The sequence below is a fragment of the Xiphophorus hellerii genome, chromosome 2, assembly GCF_003331165.1.
Source record: "Xiphophorus hellerii strain 12219 chromosome 2, Xiphophorus_hellerii-4.1, whole genome shotgun sequence".
Classification (NCBI taxonomy): Eukaryota; Metazoa; Chordata; class Actinopteri; order Cyprinodontiformes; family Poeciliidae; genus Xiphophorus; species Xiphophorus hellerii.
This window is the reverse complement of record NC_045673.1, coordinates 32,406,007-32,430,856: the sequence shown is the minus strand read 5'-3', so window position 1 is coordinate 32,430,856 and position 24,850 is coordinate 32,406,007. Positions and strand designations below refer to the sequence as shown.

At 40.6% G+C, this 24,850-nt stretch overlaps 1 protein-coding gene across 1 annotated transcript; it reads left to right on the top strand.

The window, feature by feature from the left end:
* The first annotated feature begins 2,063 nt into the window (after nucleotides 1–2,063).
* On the top strand, nucleotides 2,064–22,663 carry cav1 (caveolin 1). The gene is made up of 3 exons (XM_032548179.1): nucleotides 2,064–2,216; nucleotides 11,019–11,183; nucleotides 21,171–22,663. Exons 1-3 carry the CDS (start codon nucleotides 2,181–2,183, stop codon nucleotides 21,510–21,512), a joined length of 543 nt encoding a protein of 180 aa, XP_032404070.1. The 5' UTR covers nucleotides 2,064–2,180; the 3' UTR covers nucleotides 21,513–22,663.
* The last annotated feature ends 2,187 nt before the right edge of the window (nucleotides 22,664–24,850 follow it).

Genomic DNA, 24,850 nt, shown 5'->3' with positions numbered 1-24,850 from the left:
TTAAAAAGCTCCTCGGTGGCAGGGCCCCGGGGGTGGATGAGATCCGCCCGGAGTTCCTTAAGGCTCTAGATGCTGTAGGGTTGTGTTGGCTGACTCGACTCTGCAATATTACATGGACATCGGGGGCAGTTCCCCTGGATTGGCAGACTGGGGTGGTGGTCCCCCTATTCAAAAAGGGGGACCGGAGGGTGTGCTCTAATTATAGAGGGGTCACACTCTTAAGCCTCCCTGGCAAGGTCTATTCAGGGGTCCTGGAGAGGAGGGTCCGTTGGATCGTCGAACCTCGGATTCAGGAAGAGCAGTGTGGTTTTTGTCCTGGTCGTGTAACTCTGGACCAGCTCTACACCCTCAGCAGGTTGCATGGGAATTCGCCCAATCAGTCTACATGTGTTTTGTGGACTTGGAGAAGGCGTTCGACCGTGTCCCTCGGGGAGCCCTGTAGGGGGTTCTCCGGGAGTATGGGGTACCGGGCCATTTGATACGGGCTGTCAGGTCCCTGTATGACCGGTGTCAGAGTCTGGTCCACATTGCCAGCAGTAAGTCGGACTCGTTTCCAGTGAGAGTTTGACTCCGCCAGGGCTGCCCTTTGTCTCCGATTCTGTTAAGTACTTTCATGGACAGAATTTCTAGGCACAGTCAAGGTGTTTAGAGGATCCGTTTTGGTGACCTTAGGATCTCATCTCTCCTTTTTGCGGATGATGTGGTTCTATTGGCTTCATCAGGTCGTGATCTGCAGTTCTCGCTGGAGCGGTTCGCAGCCGAGTGTGAAGCGGCCGGGATGAGGATCAGTGCCTCCAAATCTGAGGCCATGGTCTTGAGCCGGAAAAGGGTAGCATGCCTTCTCCAGGTCGGGGGGGTGTCGTGCCCCAAGTGGAAGAGTTCAAGTATCTCGGGATCTTGTTCACGAATGAGGGAAGAAGGGAGCGGGAGATCGACAGGAAGATTGGAGCAGCGTCTGTAGTGAAGCGGGAGCTGTACCGGACTGTCGTGGTGAAGAGAGAGCTGAGTCAAAAAGCAAAGCTCTTCACTCGTCGATCTACGTTCCCACCCTCATCTATGGTCATGAGCTTTGGGTCATGACCAAAAGAATGAGATCGCGGATACAAGCGACCAAAATGGGTTTTCTCCGTAGGGTGGATGGGCTCTCCCTTAGAGATAGCACCCTATCTCTAAAGAAGCTCAGTTATCCAGGAGGGACTCAGAGTAGAGCCGCTGCTCCTTCACGTCGAGAGGAGCCAGTTGAGGTGGCTTGGGCATCTGGTCAGGATGCCTCCTGGATGCCTCCCTGGTGAGGTGTTCCGGGCACGTCCCACCGGGAGGAGGCCCAGAGGAAGACCCAGGACACGCTGGAGGGACTATGTTTTTCGGCTGGCCTGGGAATGCCTTGGGATTCCCCTGTAGGACTGGGGAGAGGGAAGTCTGGGCCTCCCTTCTGAAGCTGCTACCCCTGCGACCTGACCCTGGATAAAGCAGAAGAAAATGGATGGATGGATGGATGGATGGATGGACATCCTGAAATGACAAAAACCTTTTTTTTTTTTTTTAACCAAAATGATTTTGGAGTCTTAGACTCAAAGAAATGAATCATTGACTTAACATAATTTTTTATGTCAACAGGGTTAGGGTTATGTTAATTGAAAGTAAATCAGATATAGTAATATGACATTATGACTTTATGTTTAACTAAAATAAAATTAATGAATAAACCCAACTACTTCAAATCACTTCAGATTGACAAATGAGAAGTTATTTGAACTAACTTAACTTTTGTGTCAGTCTGACAAAGCAAACAGTCTTTCAGTAAACTTATGTTTTCATTTCACTAAACATAAACATATTATGTTTCTCTAAGATCTAAAATTTGCTTTCCATCAACTGATTTTTACTCAATTCCCTGCAAACCTCCACATTTCTCCTAACAATCAAGTGATTAAACTCTATATGTGCGCAGCAGAGCGGGCTGCCTGCAGGTGACTGTGCCACGGGGAAGCTTCTCTCCGACTTGGGGGGGGAGGGGGCGCTCAGGGTTCCCTCGGCGCCCTGGCATTACATTTCAGTCCCAGTCAAAGCTGAGGGCAGGAGAGAGGAACCCCCGGTCCGCGCAGTTTGCCTCCACGCCTCCCACTCCACTTCCTATATTGTCACGTTCTGTTTGAGCACGAGGATCTGTTCGAAGCAGAATGACAGGAGAGCTGCGGGACGACGAGACGGAGGAGGTACAGTATGACTCCAATCCACTCACGCCTACACTGTAAAAAAAAACGGCCTCATTTTACGGTAAAAAACTGGCAGCTGAGTTGCCAGAAGTTTACCGTCTTTATACGGTAAAAGTCTGGCAACCAAAACTGCCATTTTTTTACCGTATTTCTAAAATACGGTAAAATTCTGGCAACCAAAGCTGCCAGTTTTTTACCGTATTTCTAAAATACGGTAAAATTCTGGCAACCACAGCTGCCAGTTTTTTACCGTATTTGCTAAATGCAGGATTTCACCGTATTTTTGAAATACGGTAAAATTCTGGCAACCACAGCTGCCAGTTTTTCACCGTATGTTGTAAATGCAGGATTTTACCGTATTTTTAATATACGGTAAAATTCTGGCAACCACAGCTGCCAGTTTTTTACCGTATGTTGTAAATGCAGGATTCTACCGTATTTTTAAAATACGGTAAAATACCGTACTTCCTAAAATATTTTAAAAAAAATAAAATGTGGTTTTGCCGTAGTAAATACGGTCATGCTGACTGAGGCATAATATCTACATGAGTGAAAAACACATCCAGACTGTATGATATATTGACATTTTATTGTAAACCCTCCCCCCCAAAAAAAACTTATGGTAAATTACTGGTCTCTGTTCCTACCAGAATTTTACCATACAAATTATAGTACAACAACCAAGGAAGTGTAACTTGTCAAGCATTTCTATACAGAAAGTTATAAAGAAAATAATTTCTAATTAAACAAAAATACAGATTACGAGTAATCCACTTAAAGAAACAATTTCTATTTAAAAAGTCAAGTTAAAAAAGAACTGATTCTATTTTATGTCCAGTTTCCTCACGGTATTACTGAGATCTGGAAAACAAAAACAAAACAAACAGTATGTGTCCACATAAGAGATAACATATTGTAGAAGACAAAATGGTGATAAAAGGATTCTTGTTCTGGGTTGAGAGTCACAAGTCGCTGAGATCAGACGTTGCTCAGGATGGTTGTAGTCTTCCCAGTCACAGGTTGAAATTGAGACTCGCATGTTGTCAATCGGGTGTTTCCTCTCTGCTGGAAAACAAAAAGAAAAAGTTAGAAAGATGCACTACATGAACATCTTATTCGCTTAAATGTTTGTTTCACCTTTGTTGACTTGCATATGGACACAGGTACTTCAACCAGGTGGTGTGATCATTTCTGACTGAAAATTCAGTAGTTAAACCTTTGTTTGTTGTCAACAGGTGTGATCCTCTGGTCTGCAACCAGACAAAATACACAAACTAAAAACAAATATAACTGTTTTAGGCAATTTATGAAATAGATACTCACCATTTATCTGAGTCTCATGAAGGCCAATAGGTTGTCTTCAACCATTTATGTAAGTTACATTTCCTGCAAGCTAGCAGAAACAAAGCTGTAAATGTGAACACTTTTCATACAGGCAAACAAATTGATACAGCTGAGACAATTTATGCTAGGTTAGTTTTTCTCAGTCACTTTTGGTGCATTTCTCGAGTCATTGTTGGCATTTACAAAACAGTAAGCGCATTTCTCAAAACAATTTGTAGAAACAGGAAAAATAGCATTTGTTTGCTTTCAAAATCCTTAGTTCAGCTCTTAAAATCCTGTCTGTTAACATATCAGTGACTCAAAATAATAAGTTATAGTCTCTCTATGTACAGATAAGACAGTCAAATCGATTAGTCATGAGAAGAGACTACAAAAGGATCATTTACGCCAGTGTTTCTCAACCCTGGTCCTCAACGCCCCCCTGCTCTGCATGTTTTAGATGTGCCTCTACTCCAGAACAGCTGATTCAAATGATTGGATGACAATCAAGTACTGCAGAAGCTTGTTAATCATCCAGAGATACAATTCAGGTGTGTGGCAGAAGGGAAATACCTAAACCTGCAGGACAGGGTGACGCTGAAGACCAGGATTGAGAAACACTGATTTACGCTTTTGCTATAATTTATTCATGGACCATGCCATGGTGATTCAGAAAGAAAAAGACAGAAATGCAGAGAACAAAAAAAGTAGAAAAGGAGCCACAGGACAATCTCCTCAAGGAAAACTGTACAGTGCTGTAGAAATTACATTACATTTTAATTTCCATAGTCACTTTGTTCCTTAACTCCACTGAGGAATCTTTTTTCCTCAGTGGGGTTAAGGAATGAACAGTAGGGTGGGAGGACCTCCATCAGCATCATGTTGTGGGTCTCAGCCATGTCCTGATGTTGGACTGATGGAAACTGGCAGATGTCCTCAGCCTCTTCTGACTCTTCTTCTGCTTTCCTCCCAACTATTTCCTCCTCAGCCTCACTCCTCTTCTTCTCTCTGGCTGTTCACTCTGCCCAGATACTTGTTCATCAGTTCTCAGACATGTAACATTGTGTTGTGTTCTGACTATATAGAGCATAATGTTGCCAACTGATGGTTCACAAGATGCACCTCCAATCTGTTTCAGAAAACTGGTTGATCGTTGGTTGAGCTAATGGTTCATACACTGACCTGTTAGAGAAACTCAGGACTCACTTGGGAGCAATTTACCAATTCAGGACAGATTTAGAAAATAATAGAATATAAATTAATTAATATATGATTCACATTATGACAACTTTAAGACTTATGCATGTTAAGACTTACACAATGAACTGATGCTATTTTGGAAGTTGAGAATTCAACACAGACACGTTGTTGTCCTGTTGTCCTCATTTTCTGTATACACCCTTTATCCTCCGGGTCAAAATGACCCGTCTTCAATAAACCCCCAATATAAGCAGCTTAATTGAATTTTAAACACCAAATTCTATCTTGTATATTGTCACTCACCACAAAATGTGTGAATACTTGACTTTTCCCTCTCCACTTGAATTTCTATAGCTTAAGAAAAAAAATGTGCAAAATGAGTTTCGAATGCATTTTTATTCATCACAGTGACTAATTTTCTTTTACTTTTCTCCAGTGAACAAGAGGATGTACAATACAAAAATATGAAAAATAACATAACCCATTCAACTAATTGGCACATGTAGGGCAGTATGCAAGTGCACAGCCTTTGCAGATATATTTCTTACACCTGCAGCACACAGTATGTGTTTTACAGTCTGAGGGCAGAACTGACATCTCTTCCTCTTACTTGGCTTAGCTGAGGAAGTGGCTGTGGTAGATGGATCCTCAGGTTGATCAGGAGCTGCTGCACTCTGAATAGCTTTCACAACTGCTGCTGAGGCTTCTGTGTGGGGGACATGCTTCCTTCTTTCAATGAGTGGAGTTACAAGTGCCTTTCCTAGCTGCTCCAGGAACACCCTCTTCTTGTTGTGCTTATGAGACATCCAGGTTGGGTTGATCTCTATCCAAATCACAAAGGCATTGTAGGAGGACACATCAATGATGTTGTGGAAGATGACCAGGGGCCAGCGGGCAGTCATTCTTCTGCAGCTATATGCTCCAATCACCTTATCTAGGTTGTCCACACCTCCTTTGTTTCGGTTTTATTCCAGGATGATGATTGGCTTCCTGTCCTCACGGTCACTAATGTCGCCGTCTTTGTGCAGTGTGCTCAGAAGAACTACATTCTTGTTTTTCTTTGGGAGGTAGGAAACTAGAGTGGTGGTGGGTGTGAAGGCAAACTTTGAGGAGAAGACCTCTCTCTCCTTTGACCCAAGCAGTGCAGGTGGGAGCTCAGGCTTGTTCTTTTGAACTGTACCAACCATGGTGATCTTCCTCTTCAGGAGCTGCTGTCCGAGTTCATAAGAGTTGAAGAAATTGTCACATGTCACATTGTGACCCCTCAGTCCCTCTGTCACATCAAGCACAACTCGCAACCCCTGGTTCTTCTCTGGGCATCCACTGGTTGACTTCCCAGTATAGACTTGCATTTTCCAAGCATAGCTTGATTCAGAAGCCACCCATGACTTGATCCCATATTTTGCTGGCTTGCTGGGCATATACTGCCGGAAAGGACAACAACCTTTGGACAAAAGACATTAGCATCAGTGATTAGTATCAGTGTCACAGAAAACAGTCAAAGAAATCAATAGTGAAAATCACTTTTATTACAAATATGAAAACAGATTACCTCTAAATGGAACCAGTTGCTCATCCACTGTTACATCAGGCTCTGGATTGTAGAGGTAGGGCAACCGCTCCACCCACTTGTCCCATACCTCTCTTATGGCTGCAAGTTTGTCTGTCATACGTCTTGCTGGTCTTGATTCACGGTCATCAAATCGCATCAGTCTTGAGTAGGTGTGAAAGAGTTTGACTGGCATTGTGGCTCGGAAAATTGGCCTTCCACTCTCTGCTCACTTCTGCTACTGATTGATCTGAGACACAACTAAAACTTTGTAACATTTTATGGTTTGTAAATAACTCTGTGACCTTGATTTCAACTCCATTTGCCTCACGGGTCATTTTGACCTGAAGACCATCTTTGTACCTTTTTTTGTACAGCTTACATGGAAATGAGAATAAAAGCAACACTGAACTTTTTCTATTGTCTGGGCCAATCTAGGAAAAGTCTTAAAATCTCAAGTTAAAAAAATTACATTTAGGGGATTTTTTGGGGGGGGGGGGGGGTTTAACACAGTGGCGGGTCATTTTGACCCGAGGACAACAGGAGGGTTAACATATTTTGATCAAGACGATAAAAGCAAATTACAATTATAAAAGCATAGAAGTGTACATAACCAGCTACATGATGTACAAAAGCAAAACTTGCAAAACTAATTGTTTTGATGTGCAGAAGTGACACAGTAATTTGAAGATTGAACAGGTAGTTTTAAGAATTTCAATTCTGTTCTGAGAGATGCACCCAAACTGAGAAAAGCTGTAAAATATTAATATTTAAATTCTCTTATCTTCAAATCCTTCAACTGTCATGGACCCAGTGACTTTAGTGCAAGTATTTTGGGTGTGAGAGTCAAGAGGTCAAAGGAAAATATTAAATAATATCTCTGATGCCAAGCTTTATACTTCTAAGTATTACCAAAATATTGAAACAAAAGCTAACATGTTCTTCAGAGATTTAACTTGCATGCATGAACATTTCACACTCAAAGTAATTCAAATTAATTATTGAACCAAACTTGGAAAAAGTTGCTTCTGCCATTAACAATAACTTTAAGCACATGTAGTCTGAAGTAGACCAGAAATATAATCTATGCAGCCGTTCCTACAGAAACATTAATGGAAGTGTTGCATCTGTGAAGATTAAATGTTCCATATAGTAAAAATATCTAGCTGCAGTGCATGTACATAAACAGCATGGCTCAGAAACTACACATTTCTTTGTCAGTTGGTTAAAGTTAGCTAACTTCAGTTGAAACCGTGAAAGGGACTCACCTGTGATGTGTTGCCCTTCTCCTCCTGAACGTGCAAAAATAGCAGAAATTTGATTTCAAAGACAGTAGCAGCATCTTGACAAGGACCAGGCCTACTGGGCTCTCAGCACCCTAGTTAGCAACCTTAGTTAGCACAGTGACTTTACTGTGTTGAGTTCAGGACACCACTACAGGAACAGAGTTAAAAGAATCTTGCTGCTGATGCTGAAGGATCAAGCAGCAATGCAAACTAGATAATTATTTGTTTACATGACAAATAACAGTCTCCATTTACTGTAAACCCTACTATTTATCACAATAACAAAATGAAAAACTCTCTAGACCAGGGGTCCCCAAACTACGGCCTGCGTCATTTGGTCTGGCAATGCCGGATCTGGCCCGCCTCCTCATACCAGAGAGCATTCAGTGTATTTTTTCATATATTGTATTTTCTGGTTTGTGGATTTCTCTTCAACCACCAGGGGGCTCTTGAGCAGATGTTAAACTAACTTTCCCTCAAATATATACTAGTCAGTCCCAGTCACCGTTTCACTCACGTTTTTTCCATTTCCATTCTGGGTAAAAATCTATCTAAAAGCGACCGCGAATGTGTCGTAGTCAGCAACCCCCCCCCCCCCCCCCCCCCCCCCCCCGTCGACAGTTTCAAAGACAGAACAGCCCCCCCCCCCCCCCCCGCCGACAATAAGTTTCTAAGGTATCTTTCTCCAAAAACTAAGACCGGCCCCCGAGCAGAGAAAGGAACAGCTATGTGGCCCTCGCAGGAAAAAGTTTGGGGACCCCTGCTCTAGACTATTCTCTACTAATAGCACAATATTTAAAACCAAGTGTGGGATTTGTGAAACTTCAATGATGGGTGACTTTACAACTTGTATGATTTTGGATAACACTAGAATTGTTCTTTATTGAAGTTTCACAAATCAGATAAAGGTTTTACAAATCCCACACTTGGTTCTAAATATTCTGATATGAGTTGAGAATAATCTAGTCCAGATTTGAAGAGTCTAGGTGTTGTAGTTTTTTAGCTAGAGTAAATTAAAGATGCTGATTGCAGTGAAAAATTAGGTGGAATTGCCCTTTAGCCATTTCCCAAATTGGAAGCAGCAATTGGAAACCAACTTCAGCTTCATTCAAGCAAGAGGGGCTAACATACAGTTCTCTTAATGTTAATGATCAAATGCTCTCATAAATGATGGTGGCGTTGGCTGTAGGAGTTTGCTTTGCAATCGGTGGATCGCCAGATCGATGCCTGGTCTACTGCTGAGATTTCAGTTTGGTGTATTAAAGGCATTATTAAAAAAGAAACCAAAATATCACACCAGCATTCTGTTCTTTGTAAAAAATTATTTTGCAGTCTTGTTTACGCTTTTACATTGTAGATCTAAACATCAGCAAAATTTGTAATTTTGGCTGATTGCTACTGTTAAGTTTAGGGTAATTAACTGCTGGCAATATTACAATTTTTTAAGAACTTTACAATTACTTATATTTTTACACTATATTTCTGTATTTTCTACATTCGTGACTGTCACAATTATTTAGGATATATGTTTATTCAGTTATGATAATGCCATGTATTTTCTACGGCAGTATAATGCTGTGAATATTCTGGTCAGTAACTGCTGGCATTTTACAATTTTTTACCGTAAATTTACTGACTTTCTTTGCAGTTTCGACTTACGGTAGTTCCATGTAATTTCTACGGTAATGCAATGTTTTTGGATACGACGGTCAAAAACTGTTGGTTTTTTACAGTTTTTTACCGTAAATTTACTGACTTTCTTTGCAGTTTCGACTTACGGTAGTTCCATGTAATTTCTACGGTAATGCAATGTTTTTGGATACGACGGTCAAAAACTGTTGGTTTTTTACAGTTTTTTACCGTAAATTTACTGACTTTTTTTACAGTGTAGCGTTACCATTATTATTATTATTATTATTATTATCCTCATTTGTTTGCACTTGACCTCTGTCTTTTCTCATTTGGATGAAGTTCATTTGCGTCTGCGAGACAAAATTCCATTTCCACTCCTCCGGTGGTTTTCCCGGGTGCCACATTCACCTGAACGCGTCTCCGCTTTCTCAGAGGGATTGTAAAAGCGCCACTGTGCCTGCGTTAGAGCTCTGACGGGAATTTCACTGCTCGTCAACAGACTGACGGACCGCAGTTTTACGCAAATCCTCAAAATGGACATTTGGAGTTGAACTGCAGGAGAGGAAGCCTACAAATCTTTTTTTTAAATTCCAGTTTACAAATTCTTCCACTAATCTGATTTACAGTTTTCTAAGACAAATTAAAACTATTTCACTCCTTTATTGTTGGCAAGTTTACCATCGGAAATCAAGGAGGGGTTTTACGCGCAGCTTTTGAGCAAATTAAAACGGAAACGGACCTTATGTCAAAATAATTTATATGATCAGCTGATAAGAGGAATGGATGTCAGAATATGAAACGTTGGAGAAGAAGCAGCTGTTTATGCCAAAACAGTTCAAATATGCTCTTTTACGCACTTTCCGAAAAATGTTTCCATGCCGACGGTTACATCTATGGAGGGCCAAAAGTGCCACCATTTAAAAGTAAATACATACACAACAAATAAGCTCATCTGCAACTAGTTAAACTGTTATTACTATAACTACTATGTCAGCTACTCGTCATAATAATTAGTAATAATAATTTGTGGAAAATATTTATTCAAATTTAAGATTATTGTTAGTAAATAAAAACCAATAAATAATCATAAATAATAAATAATCCAATAAATGTTTTTTTTTTATTGTTGACAATGATTCGTATTGGAAAGTAAGCCTTGTTAAAATCATTAAGTGTATAATTACAAATGTTATTTCTAAATACTAATACTGTATATAATAATGTAATTATTACACAAATCTTTTACTGCCCCAGGTTAGACTGGGTATGACTGGCATGGTTACAGGTGATTGGTTTGAATTTACTTGCAGTGCAGCTTAACCAATCAGATGTTATTGTCTCCTTCACAAATGTGGCACTGTAAATCTGAAAATATAAAATCCATCTATTTTTTTAGTGCAGAATATCTTTGATATACAATGAATTCAAACTTTAAAAAAACCTATAGAACATGTTTATTTTCTGGTGGAATTGTACTATGGCAAAAACAAAAAACAAAAAAAGAAAAACAGATGATTTCAAGGCACTGTGGGCTTCCATACAGGTCAGGATATTGTGCTATTGCTATCTGGGTGGTGAGGACCCCTTGCGGCTGAACGCAGGGTGTGGTGCCTGACTGTGTGCTCATTCTAAACCCATCCCTGTTTGCAGGGCAGGCTGGTAACTCAGCTCCAGTTCCTCTGCCTTCACAGTGCGCTGCGCGCCGTTCCCGCACCTCACCGACGCTCCTCTCCTCTCCTCTATTCTTATTCTTCTTTTTCTTTTTTTCCCTCCCCGTCCTCCTCTCCTACACCTCTACCGTGATCCTCACAGGAGTATCTGCATTCGTTCATCCGGAAACAAGGGAACATTTACAAACCGAACAACAAAGACATGGAAAACGAGAGTCTGAACGAGAAGGCGATGGAGGACGTCCACACCAAGGAGATCGACCTGGTCAACAGGGATCCGAAGCGCATCAACGACGACGTGGTCAAGGTGAGTCAGAGCTGGGTGGCCGCTCGGCTTTTTTTTTCTTTTTTTTTTTTTGCAACTTTTCTACGTGACGTCGCTGCAGATCAGCTCTGGCATGCAGAGACGCTCCAGGTGTCAGCTGGAGCAGATACCTGTCATGTTTTAGTGAATCCACAGAAACTGTGTGCCGCGCGCCCCAGAGGCTGCGCGCTGGCCGCTCCAGCGGGTTTGCCCCTATTAGGAAGCAGCGCTGGGGTTGTAGTTAAAAACTCATTAAGGTGATCCGATGCTCGTTTCCAGAGCCGGACAGTCCGGACAGTGGAGCGCATGCAGGAGCATGCGCTCCACCAGGAGAGGAAACATTACGGATTTCCTGTTTTTGGAACACACTTTTCCCACAGTTTGCTGCTGCTGCGCCTTTACGCCTTTTCTGTTTGGGGAGGCGGGTGGAGGGGGGGATTACGGAATTCTTTCCATAAGAGGAGCAGCCTGGAAGCAGCCTGGAAGCAGCCGCACAAACACCGGGAGTTTATTTGGTCTAAAGAGGAGCGGCGCGCTGGGAGCCACCTGACGCGCCTATGAGTGCGCCCCCTTCCCCCTCCCTCTCCTCCTCCCCGCCCGTCACCCCGACGCTGGGTGCAGCGTTTTACATCACAGTGGGTCAGGGAGCTCTCCACGTGGAGCAGGTCTTTGAAATGCTTGAACTGCACCTTGATAAAATAAGGAAACACCCAAATAGCTGGTTGGTGTGAGTGTGTGTGGATGCGTATGTGGGTGTGTGTGCTGGGGAGGAATCCCTCACCACTCCCACACAGGGACAAAGTTTCTGGAAGGGCTGTCCAGTGATGAGGTGGCACACAATTTATTGAGTTTTTTTTAGTTACTATGACGAAGCTGTGTGCTTTGTCATAGCCCAGTCCGATATGAACTAAGAATTTTATCGCGATATTTTGTGGTAGTATAGTGATAGTGATAAAGATCAAGGTTGAAAAAAAAACCTATTTCTTACTAATTTTGCAGCCGTGTGACAGTGACTGCATGGCAGCGTTCATAGTCACAAACACAAATAGTGTTGAAAAAAACATTTGAAATAGGCTCCTTCAAGATGTCACTTACTTAAGAAGTGAAATTTGTATCACTGAACTGCACACACTAACTGGATTTCACCATATTTTCAAATGAACTGATTTTTAAAGATGCTCTTGTGAGGCAACCAGCAGAGAAAGTAGCAAAAATGTTATTTCTGATCATACTGTCAGTTTTGTTTTTTATTTGTTATTAATAACTGACAGTAACCATGACAACGATAAATCAAAATTCTTATCACAATAAGAAAGTTTTCACGATAAACGATAAATATCCACCTGTAGGCAACGCCTAAAACGTAGGTTTTAAAAAAAATTTAAATCTAAATGTGCTATTTTTAATGTCTCAGCATACCTTGATTGTGATTAATACCTGCATTCTATCAAAGTTTATATGATGAGATTTATGATTTTTTTCATGTATATGCAAGTCGCCATCAGAAATGGCATAAAATAACTTTAAAAGGAAGTTAAATCCCCAACCTGCTCCTGTGCACTACTGGTCAGCTGGCTTAAAGCAGGCGTCAGGTTCCCCTGCTTAATTCTAGATATGTTATTTTAGTTGGAAATATTTACACTGCAAAAACACCAAACCTTACCAAGTGTCTCTAGTTTCTAGTGCAAACATGTTAGTATACTTGGAATAAGACAAAACTAACTTTTCAGCAAGATATAGGAGCTTGTTATAAGTTAATGATTGTTTAATATTGATGAAAAGTTCCACTGGCAGATTATTACATTCATAACAAGACATTTTTCCCATAAGTGAAATAATTTGCCAGTGGAATTAGTAATTTTTAAAATAAATATTAATTAAAGAATTATTGACTTCAAATAAGTTCTTATATCTTGATGAAAAGTTACTTGTAAGTTATTTTTCTCTTATTTCAACCATAATGACACATTTTCACTGAAAACAAGATGAAAATACTTGGTAAGATTTGGTGTTCAAGTTGGAAAACACATGAACTGTCAAACAAACATGTTGTAAATACAATTATTATCAATATTATAATAGTTATGTGGTCATGTATAGAATAAGCAGGTCAGTAGGTCTATATACTTGTTATAATTGTTGTCTTTTTTTGTAAAAGCAACATCTTAACATTTAAACATGTTTAAATTAAGGTTTTTTATGAAAAAGTGAAATTGTGCTATCTTTTATCAAAGTTGTTATGTAAAGAGACTCTCATGTTAACAGACATAAATAAATATGAAACAGTTTCTGGATCAGCTCCATCTGCATGCCAGCACCTGAGTCACACCAGCTCATATCTACTGGCTTTTTCTTTTTCTTTTCTTTTCTTTTTTTTGGCAGGGTTCTATCATCTTTTACATAATCGCTCCTGGCTGGTAACAGCTTCATGAGATTCTCTTCTCTTGTCAAAACCGTACAGAAAAAAAACAAACATCTTGACAGAGAAGCTCTTATTAAACTGATCAGCTGTAAGAAAACGTTTCCAATCGATCAGAGTTCGGATTTCACGTTCAAAGGTTTCCATTGTGTGGCCTCATCACATGTCAAATGGTGTTTTTTATTATTTTTTTATACAAGATGTCGTAAATTTCAGTTTGCTGGCGACATTTCTTCCATGTGACTCACAGACATGAAATGTGCTTTTTTTGAAAAAGTCCCGTTTGGCCTTTATGAGAACGGAAACAGTAGCTTTCTGTATGGCGCTGCTTATAAAACCAAAAAAAAAAGAAAGAAAGAAAGAAAAATTGCCGTTCTTTTCCTCCTTCTCTCCTCTTCTTTCTTCACTTCTTCCAGCGCTCTATCCTTCCCTCATCACCCCTCCTCCTCTCTCTCAGCTCCCCTCCATTGTGACAGTGAGTCAGACTCTCCCTCCAGTCTGGAAATAGAAAGCAGCTTTATGATTGCACACACACACCCACACACACACCCCTACCCCAACCCACACACACACACACACTCCCCCATTCATTTCAGCAAGTTAGCTTGTGATTTGAATGCATCTGCTGTAAAAAAAAAAAAAAAAAAAGAAGAAAAAATGAAGACAAAATCCAAGTCATATCTACAGAAATTGTTGGAAGAGAAGTTGAGTCATTCCTGGGTTTTAAATGCCAGCATCTGAGGTCGTGAAGCGGCATAAGGATACGTTTGGAGCGCTGCAGGAAAACACAGAACCAGGGAATCCCTTCCATTATACCACACACACAAAAACACACAGAGAGAGATGATGATCTGAGCAGCACAGATAGCATTCTGATTTCTGAAAATCACACATTGTTCTCTGGCAGGAACAGCAGCAGCTTGCCTCAATCACCTGGCCACATCAAACAGCTTAGCCTCATATGCACTTTAAGACTGAGACCCCCTCCGTCCCCCCGGCCCACCCCTCTTCTCTTTCTTTTCCTCTAGAGAAGCTGTGGGTCTTTTTATAGCAAGCAGGAGGGGCTTAGGATCTGTGGAGTGGAGTGCGTCCACTGGAGAAAACTTTTTAAGAGGGAGCTGTGAGAAGCTGGAGCTTCAGCAGACTTCAGAGATTTAGAGGCCACAAGGTCAACCTGAAATGAGTCAGAAGGTTTTTTACGCTGCTCTGTTAAACTTCTCTGTTCGCTGCTTTCGAAGGGTTAGGGTGTTTAGTCAGGACAAAAAGGTGACAGTTTAAAAAAGTTTTATGGATCTCTTTCCGGCTCACGATGCATTGTGACTGCAGCCTGTTTGGAAAACTGCGCTTCCGATTTACAGTCGAACGGAACGGGAACTTGATTCTTTCAAATCCAACATGGCTGCCGTCTTCTAAAGCGGTGATGGAGGTTGAGACGTGGTTTTCAGTTAGATTGTTAGAAGTAATACAGACATTATCTGTATTTTGGATCAATCCGCCCACCATAGTGGATGCACATTGACACCAGACCAGGTTCTGGCAGCATTATGCTGTGGAGATCTAATTAATTAAATTTTATTTATGGGTATCACAATAAAAAGGCCAGAATGCAAATGCAAACCACACTTCTTTTAAGTTAAATTAAATTACCTTAAAACCAGAAATCGTTTTCCTTTCATTCTGCGGTGCTATGAAATGTGCTGTCTGTTGGATTATCACATAAAATCTGAATAAAATGCACTGAAGAAACATGAGAAAATGTGTAAAATGTCTGAATGTATGAATATGTTTGCAAGGCATGTCTGATTCTACATGCACATCTCAAGAAACCCTGAAAATATGTTTCAAAAATATAAAAGCGTGGATGCATTCATTCTAATCCAGCTAAGTTTGCAAAATGATGTGAAAAAATCAGCCAAAATAGTTCATCTCCACAGGCGGTGGTTGTAATCGGTGCCTCCAGTCAAACAAATATTTATTTCTCCCTGATGACTGAGGCCAGGTCAGTGCAGCACCGTGTGACCGTCACTTTGTCCACTCAAGCATGGCCTGCTGCCTCTACATAGAGCTCTGCTAAGAACTTGGCTCTATTTACTCAATAATACAGTTACTCTGCCAACAGGTCACATGCTGACCATCAGACTCTGTTGTTTCATATCAAACCTCCCACTGGACCGCGGCGCTTCCACACCCACCAGCTCCTAATGAAGAATCTCTTTAATCCGTTGTCTGGAATTTTCCCCAAGTCTGGAGCAAACTCTCTGAAGAGGTCACGCTGCTGTAAGCTGGAGGTGAAACGTGTTTCCTCTCCACATTTCACTAAACAATAAATACTCTAGTAACGGCTGCTAATGATTACTTTAGTAATCGATTATTCTATCAATTAGTTGACTAATCGGTGGAAAATTGCACATTTTGCAGATTTTTCATTTAACCACTTAGACTTTTTTTCATACAATATTAGAAATACATTTAAGAAATGCAAATAAGTAAATTCAGTCTTTTTTCAAAAATAAGAATAAATATTTTATTGCCTATAATGCAATAACAGCATTCCTTTAGCGATCATTTGTAGGAAAATATGCATCTGCAGCTAAACAGCACTTCTAACATCAGCATGCGAAAAGCTCAGGCCTTTCTGCATCAATAATCAATACAGAGAAGGGCTGATCTGCTGATTATTGTTTTTATTAATAATTAGATAGCAGAAGGTGCTTGATGGGTTTTATTACAGATTTGGAACCAGGTGAAGATAAAACATTTTTACAGATAAAGAAGGTTTTCCATCTTAGATGCATGATGTGTATAAGTTTTGTACAGTTTTGTCCTAATTACTGCTGTTCTCCTGTTAACGAGTAATCGATTACTAAATTAGTTGAAGATTATTTCACTAACCAATTCATCCTGATTAATCAGTTAATCGTTTCAGTATATAATCTACTATAGTATATAATCTTTGTCAGCTTGTAAAGACACACATTTAACTATTGTGCAGCTGACAGACTGACTACCAGACTGACTGACTGACAGACTATCTGACTGACTGACTGACTGACTATCTGGCTGACTATCTTACTGACTATCTGACTGACTGACTATCTGGCTGACTATCTTACTGACTATCTGACTGACTGACTATCTTACTGACTATCTGACTGACTGACTATCTGACTGACTGACTATCTGACTGACTGACAGACTGACAGACTGACTGACTGACTATCTTACTGACTATGTGACTGACTGACTGACTATCTTACTGACTATGTGACTGACTGACTATCTGACTGACTATCTTACTGACTATCTGACTGACTGACTATCTGGCTGACTGACTGACAGACTGTGTATGTGCCATTTTCTCCATGACTCTCTGTAAACAGCAATAGCTGATGAAGCTCCTCCACTTAGCAGTCGTGTTTGTACCTCTCTGCAGAAAGCCTCTCATTTAGTCTCTAACACAGTTGTGGAAACTGGCGTGGAGTCGCTCCACAGTGGAAAAATGAAATGGTGGACTGGCTGGTTTTGTGGCCAGTTCCGTGTTGCTGTAGCTGAAGCAGCCGCTCAGGGTGAAGGGCTTCAGCCTGAGCCAGACGTCTTTCTGAGACACTGAAACAAATGTTCATGGAAAACCTGCACATTTTTATATTTCACAGTGTGTGGTTGACAAGAGGCTGCACACATTCTGGAAGTGTTACCAGTCCACTGTAGGGTCAAAAAGTGACAAAATACTCACGAAAGGACATTTAGAATCACCGGTTGACGCTGAATCACGCTAACAGGCGTGTTTAGAAGCAGGAGTGATGGCGGAAAAGTCCGGCATGTTCATGAAAACCTGCAAACTCCACATAGAAATCAGTTAGGATTATTAAAAAAATGATTTACATTGGATAAATCCCAGAATAATGTTTCCATCCTTGATTATGCCACAGATGGCAGGATCAGCTTCAAAGGTTTAGTTGGCTTTACTTTATCACACAGATAAAATAAAGTCAGGTTTATCAGTTTGGTTTGGATAGATTTCTGTATTTGCTCAGGTTATCCTCGATTTTTTAAAACTATTACAATGATTATAAAGTGTGCTAAACAAAAACTAAACACAGGAAATCTGTTAACTTTTTTAACAGCACTGTATGTATTTAAAACTGCTTCCGTGTTCAGCCACTCACTCTCAGCACAGCAGTCACCCGGCGCTCAGCTTTTAGGGAAAATCTACATGTTTCTGGATAATGGAGCTAAAGCATGTCCTAAAAGGTTTTTTTTTAGTTTCCAGGGTGATCAATTCCAAAATTAGGGCAATTTAATGACGACAAGTAGACGTTTGTTTGGTTGAAATTTAGAAAAAAAGAAGAAAAAAAACAGCATTATTGAGTTTAAAATTCTCTTAAACAGTTGATACCATTCCTAAAGGAGTTTGCATTCTTTGGTTATAAACAGTTTATTTTTACATGAACATGGCTGATCATTTTGTGCAAAGGTTAAATTAAAATTAAAAAATTTACAGTAAACTGTAGTTTCATCAATGTCATCAACATTCACAAACATCTAAAAGCCGTCAGAAGACTCATCAAAACTACTGCTAAGTTTCCGCCACACAACATTTTGTCAGTTACTGTAGGTATTTACAGAATATGGTGTACATACAGATTCAAGGCTAAATATAAGTTCATGTTCCATAGAGCTGTAACATTAACTTAGTCATCTGCTCCCAAACTCCTAAAATATCTTCCAATACTAGCAAGCATGGAAGATTTAGCATTGTCTAAATCATTATTGCTTTTATGATTCCAGCTGAAGGCTAGCTGGCCACTTTTGTTCTTATCCAATGATTTAAAAGCATCTGTCTGTACCAGGACATGCCTTTTCTTAACCTCTACAGTCAGGTTGTATAAGCAGGCATCCCAACTTTAAACAGGTGGATCAGTTAGAAAAATGAAACACTTCACTTTTCTGTTTTACTGCCAACATGACACTGGGGGATTATCCTGCTGACTTATTGATATTACACCCATTAGCCCTCAGCGTGTCGCTCTGTTTGACAAAACCCAGTCTCCATGGAGCTGGAAAATAAACATGGAGTCAGAAGCCAGTGAGGAGGAAGAGAGGCAGAGATGGAGGGAGAGCAACCAGTGTCTTTCTTTTTTTTTTGTTCTCCTTAACAGTTCAGGTCAGGTGTGGAGCTCCAGCAGGGAGCTTTAAGCAGAAAGCCGTTCCTCTGCTTCTCATTCATGGCAGGTGATAAAAGGATCTGTGTCACTCAGACACAGCTGGAATGTCTCCTCTCTGCTGCTTGTCCAATCAATTACTGCTCAGGAGTCTCTGGAGGCATAACCTGAAGCTGATCTGGAGACAACAGAGCAGATGCCAGAGACTGTCAGTTGTTTTCACGAGTGTGTGTGGGCGTGGGCGTGGGCGTGGGGGGGGGCGTGTGTGCAGAAATGAGTATTTTGGGTTGGGCAGATGTTGGACTGCGTACCAGCCACAGCACAGAGAGATATAAATCTCATCAGGAATCCCACCCTGCAATTCAGCAGAACTGACACTTTCACAAGAACTGAGGCACCTGATTTATGGTGGAATAATGAGTTCAGGCTATCAAGCCTGTCTGGTGGTTTTATTTGCTCCATATCAGTGCTCTTGTGAAACCTATTACTCAATGGCAGAAGACAATTGACGAGTGATAACGATTACAGCAGCTCGCTGTGCTGCTTCTTAGGGTTTGGAGATCAGGAAAGGAAGGGCCAGTTTCCATACACAAATGTATGGAAAGGGCTTGGATTTAAAACCAACATACATTCCTGGTAATTCTTTTTTTTTTTTTTTTTTTTACAGTGCTTATGTTAAAATATTTTGAGGATATCTGTATAAAAAAGATTCAAATTAAAATCCTTCTTACCTGACAAATGTGGTCAGGATTTCATTTTAAAGTTTTCACTTTATATGGCCACATATTGTTACTCCAGAAGTAGCAAATATTTACATAAATTCTTCTCACAACCTGGATATCTCGGTTAGATTAATTTCTATTCCTAAATATTATGAATTTAAGGGAAAAAACCTCAACTTCTCATTCCTGTTGTTTGTATGTCGTCCCTTTGCAAAAATCTAATTGGAACTTCATTGAAATGTGTAATGAGCCAAGTTACAAAAAGTCATATCAAAACATTTACTGTAACTTTAATGTGGCATGACAGAGGGACTCTTATCAGCAGATGCTCAGTCTTGAATGACTTGGATCCATTTGGGGACAGATTTTGAAAGCGACATCCTTAGCTAAAGCTCATTTTAACCCACGGAAATTTTCAGTGTCCTTCACTGATGTCTTGGTAAATTTATAACTGCAGTAGATTAGCAAAACAACATATTTCTACCATTTAAACCTTTCCACATATCTGTAAATATGTGTAATTATTTTTGCTTCAACCGGAGTAAGATGATGAGGAACAGAAGCATAAATTCTTTGACAAACTAGTCCTTAAGAAAAGAACGAGTCAACCTGGCCACCAGGCTAACTGTTTCTTTCATAGCGTGTTAGCTAGCAGGCTGCTACCAGATATCATCCTTTTCTTCTTCTCAGGCTGTAGCAAGACATGGGGTTGTCTCTCACATGGAGTTATTTCTGTTTCAAGATGGAGGAACTTAGACAAACCAGCTCAATATGTGGGAATTAGGACGAGTGTTAGCACCGCAGTACACCCTAATTGAATCAGTTTCACCTTCTCTGAACCAACTGCAGTACAAACTAACTGCAGTGTAACTTTTACAGACATCCTACTTTTTGGACAAGCAGTTTAGATTATTGGATAAAGAGTAATTAAGACACTGTTATGAGGCCGCATCAATAAGGTTGCATGGTTTCCATGGAAACCGTCCATCCAGATTACTATTATTATTACTGTTGTTAACAGTAAGATTTTGTCTGCCGTTTGTACTCCATGTCTTGATATGTGATTATTCTACTGGGTACAATCTCCCCTCAAAAACAGCTTTTTATTTTCTGTTTCTGTTTGTAGCTTCTGGAATTAGCCTCTCAGAACTTAAACATTCCCACGATGCCATTCATTCCCCTTTCTTTCTCATTCCTGCCAGCGCAATAACTTATAGCTCTAATTCTTTTAATGTCTGGTTTGAATGGGTAAAACTATATAATTTTCTACAAGAACGAATGTAACTTTGTGACTAAAACGACGGTACTTTTTTAACATTTATGCTAACTACTGAAAATTGTGCACCAAGTCAGCTTTTTTTCTGTGATTTCACAACAAAACTAGGTCAAATGACAAAATATTGTGATGAAGCTTCTTTTTTTTAATCACCCTTACCTTCACTACCTTCATTTTGACCTGTCATGCCTTGCTAAATTTAACTAAATGCAGTTTGGCTAAATGGTAATTGCAGTTTTGCTAATGTCTGGTAAACATTCTAATGTCAAGCATATTTGTATAGTTTGTTCTGACCAGCAAAAAGACCTCACGCAGATTCTAGCTTCAGTAAAATGTAACTGAGTACCTTTCAGAACCTTTGATAAATCAATCCAGTGTTTGCCAATGTCTTTCTGCTCTCCTTGTCTTCAGGTGGACTTCGAGGACATCATCGCAGAGCCTGCGGGAACATACAGCTTTGACGGCGTGTGGAAAGCTAGCTTCACCACCTTCACCGTCACCAAGTACTGGTGCTACCGGCTGCTGACGGCACTGGTCGGCATTCCCCTGGCACTGATCTGGGGAATCTTCTTCGCCATCCTTTCCTTTGTCCACATCTGGGCCGTGGTGCCGTGTGTGAAGAGTTACCTTATCGAGACCCACTGCATCAGCCGCGTCTATTCCATCTTCGTCCACACCTTCTGCGACCCGCTGTTCGAGGCCATGGGCAAGTGCTTCAGCAACATCCGGCTCCGCACGACAAAGGAAGTGTAAATGCACGAGAAACACGAGGAAAGAGGAGGATTCATTGCAAATCACAGGAGGGAGGAAAAAGTGAGATGGAGAGAAAAGTTAGGGAAGGGGAAAAAATGTAGACCTCTGAAAAATACGAGGTTGAGGGATGTTTGGAGGGGAAGAGGCGAGGTCACCCGTCACCTGGCCCAGCCTCTCTGTCTTCTCTGTTTTTTCTCTCCAAGGAGGCTTAGCCAACCAGATGGGCACTCAAAAAATTCAAAGGGTTATTCTTCTGGGTTTTTCTCGAGGTTTTGGCTTTGTGTATGTGTGTGTGTGTGTTTATTTTTTAGTGCTGTTTCTTTTATCAAGCAAACAGTCGACAAAGCATCGTATCCTCTCATTAGACTCGTTCCGTGTGTAATCCGTGTTTAAGATGAGGAGGTCAGGGTCTGCTGCTGTTGTTCATGTTTGCTGTTTTTGGGGCCGGTAGTCCGGGGCGGGATGGTTAGGCTCAAAGCGAGGGCTGAGGGGGGGTCGCTGGGGTCAAACCGGAGACAAAGGGCAAGCACTGCTGGATTCTGTCTGACTCCGCAAACGCTCGCTCGCTCAGAGCAGCACAGCAACAACCTGCTGCCTTTCCATAGCCTCCCAGCCCCCCAAAAACATCCTCATTCACCAACCATTCCTCCTTAGCCCCGTCTCCTTTTCTCCAGCAGTCTGACACACTGAACCCACCCATCTTGCTTGCACTCACCTGTGTTTCCTCGCCGTCCGCCACGCCCACCATGCTTCCTCGACTTGCAGAAAGCCGTTTCCTGTAAGCACCCCCCCCCAGCCCCCCCGCCCCGACCACCACCAAACCACCGCCTTGTTCCAACACCACATTCCCTCTCTGCACCACAGATTTCACCACCAGTGCCTTCATAGCCACAGATATGTGTGTGACAGGATATTCTGCTTATGTGCCTTCAGGTTTTTTTTTCACATGTTTTTAGGGAAATTTCTACCTTTTATTGTTCACACTATTTACAATCCCAGAGTGTTTTTGAACATGAAGAGCTTTGAGGGTTTTTTAAGTGTTATGTTAAATTGTTTTAATATTCTACATGCGCCATATATGTGGTTATGTAAAAAAAAAAAAAAAAGAATAGCCTTGTATTCCAGTGCACTAATCTCTGGGAAAGTATTAACCAGTATCTCCTTCACTGCAAAAACACAAAAAACCTTATTAAATGTTTTTGGTCTAGTTTCTAGATTAAATATCTTAGTACTCTTGAAATATACAATGGCATATTAGGGCCATTGTACCAAAGAGAAAAGAAGTAAATTTTCACCAGAACATCAATTTCTGAGTCTAAATTTTTTTTGAAATTTTGAAACTAATCTCAGAAGCTTTCTGGAAAAAAAAAAGAGTTTGAAAAGTCAAACATTTCCAACTTTTCAAACTCCGAAAATTTCCAAAAGTCTGTTTTTTCTTTTAAGGAAATTGACTCTTACTTTTTTCTCTTCTATCAAGAGTGGCCCTAGAGCAAAAAAAAAAAAAGACAAACTTTACAAGTAACTCTTCAGCAATATATAATAATTCCTTAATATTGATGAAAAAGTACTTGATTCACTGGCATGAGAAAAATGTCTTGTTATAAGTGAAATAATCTGCCAATTTTCATCAACATTACAGAGAGATTTACTTTAAACCAGCTCTGATATCTTGCTGAAAAGTTGCTTGTAAGTTAGTTTTGTCTTGTTTCAAGTGTACCAAGAGAATTGCAATGGAAACTAGACCAAAAAGACTTGTTAATATTTTGTGTTTTTGCAGCGTTTCTGCCTTTTCTTTCTTTTTTCAGCACTGGAATTTGACCTTAGAATGTGCTGTATTGAGCTGGTGTGAAAATCTGCGCTGCTTCCACAGGTTAATGCATTGGAATTAAGACAATGTGAGGCAGAAAATGTGCTCGTCTGGATGCGTTTGGATGCATCACATGGACTCCTTGGTGTGACCTTGGCTCTGTTTTCACCCTCTGCTCTGGGTGGACCGGACAGAGTAAAACTGGGCCGGTATCGGGGTTGAAGTTCTGTCTCATCAAGACACAAAAAGCTTGCTTTAAACATCTGCCACCTTTAGCTCACCTGCTGTTTTTTCACAGGATTTGATCATATCTCTGCACCCGCTTGTTTCTTAAAAGAGATCTTTTAACTTCTGAAGGTGACATGTTGTTGTTTTTCTTTGTAAGAAATAGTTTTCCTTTCTTTACATTATCACGCTGTGCACAAATAAAATTTAATATAATCCATTGTTGTCGTTATTCGCTCTTTCATCACGCAGATGGCTGGAGCAAACGCCTGCCCCTTTAAGAAAGCGAGGACGTAACAGTGGCGTTTTTGTTCTCTTTTATTTGTGATATTGAGTCATAGCAAATCTAATTGTATAATGATTCATGCAGGAAAGTTGGTAACTGTTTTTCTTTTTTCTTTTCCTTCTGGTGGGCAGCACACAGACACATGAAGCTGCTTCGAGCAAATCTGGAGTCGCTGAAAAATGATTTCCAGCTGCAGTGCCCTCCATGCTGCAGGGTCTGGGTCTGAGGTCAAAATCCTCAGACAGGTTTCAGGATGCAATACAAAAGCTTTTGTTTTGTTTGTTTATTTTTTCCCCAACCTTGGTATTATGTTTCCATGGATACAAAAGAAACATATAAATGTGTTGAGCAATGCCCATGAGACCTGAAGACAGCTAACTGTACTCAGGTTGATTTACGCTAAAGCTAAGTGCATGATTATTCAGCCTGAGGGAAAAGAAGCAGATGATCCACTTCCTGACACGAACATGTCAGGAATGAAATGAAGTCACCTCAAAAGGTCGTTCATCATTTTCAAAGTTTTTTTTTCTCCCTTTGATATTCCAGGTTCCTCAGATGCTTTTCAGTGACGACGGTATTAATTAAGTTAAGAAGAATCGCATTCCAGCTTTTATCCCAAAACACATTACACTGTGTGTACTTGGAAAAAGTCTGGGCAGGCAGTTTCTAAGTGTCTGTAATTACGGAGAAACATGTCCAAACATAAGCGTTGAAAGTAACCCAAGAACTCAAAAGTCCAGAGAGATCTGGCGAAGAAAAGCACCAAATTCCATCCGGGAACCAGAAATTGGTCTGAGCAAAGACCAGACAGGATGGCGAGTGAGCAGTGAGTGAAAAAAGGAATCCACAAATTCTCATTCATTTAGTCAATCAACTTTATGAGCTTTACAAACAGAAAGCCGTTAATACTACTACTACTACTACTACTACTACTAATAATAATAATAATAATAATAATAAAGAAACCCGTTAGAAATGAAGTTAAATATAACAACAACTCCCTGAATAAGTCAGACATTT

What these genes read in the sequence shown, in the direction of transcription:
- cav1 (XM_032548179.1), top strand. Translation starts at nt 2,181, where the DNA reads ATGACAGGAGAGCTGCGGGACGACGAGACGGAGGAG. An exon ending in GGGACGACGAGACGGAGGAG is followed by an intron (nt 2,217 to 11,018) that starts GTACAGTATGAC and finishes TGATCCTCACAG; the next exon opens with GAGTATCTGCATTCGTTCAT. An exon ending in TCAACGACGACGTGGTCAAG is followed by an intron (nt 11,184 to 21,170) that starts GTGAGTCAGAGC and finishes CCTTGTCTTCAG; the next exon opens with GTGGACTTCGAGGACATCAT.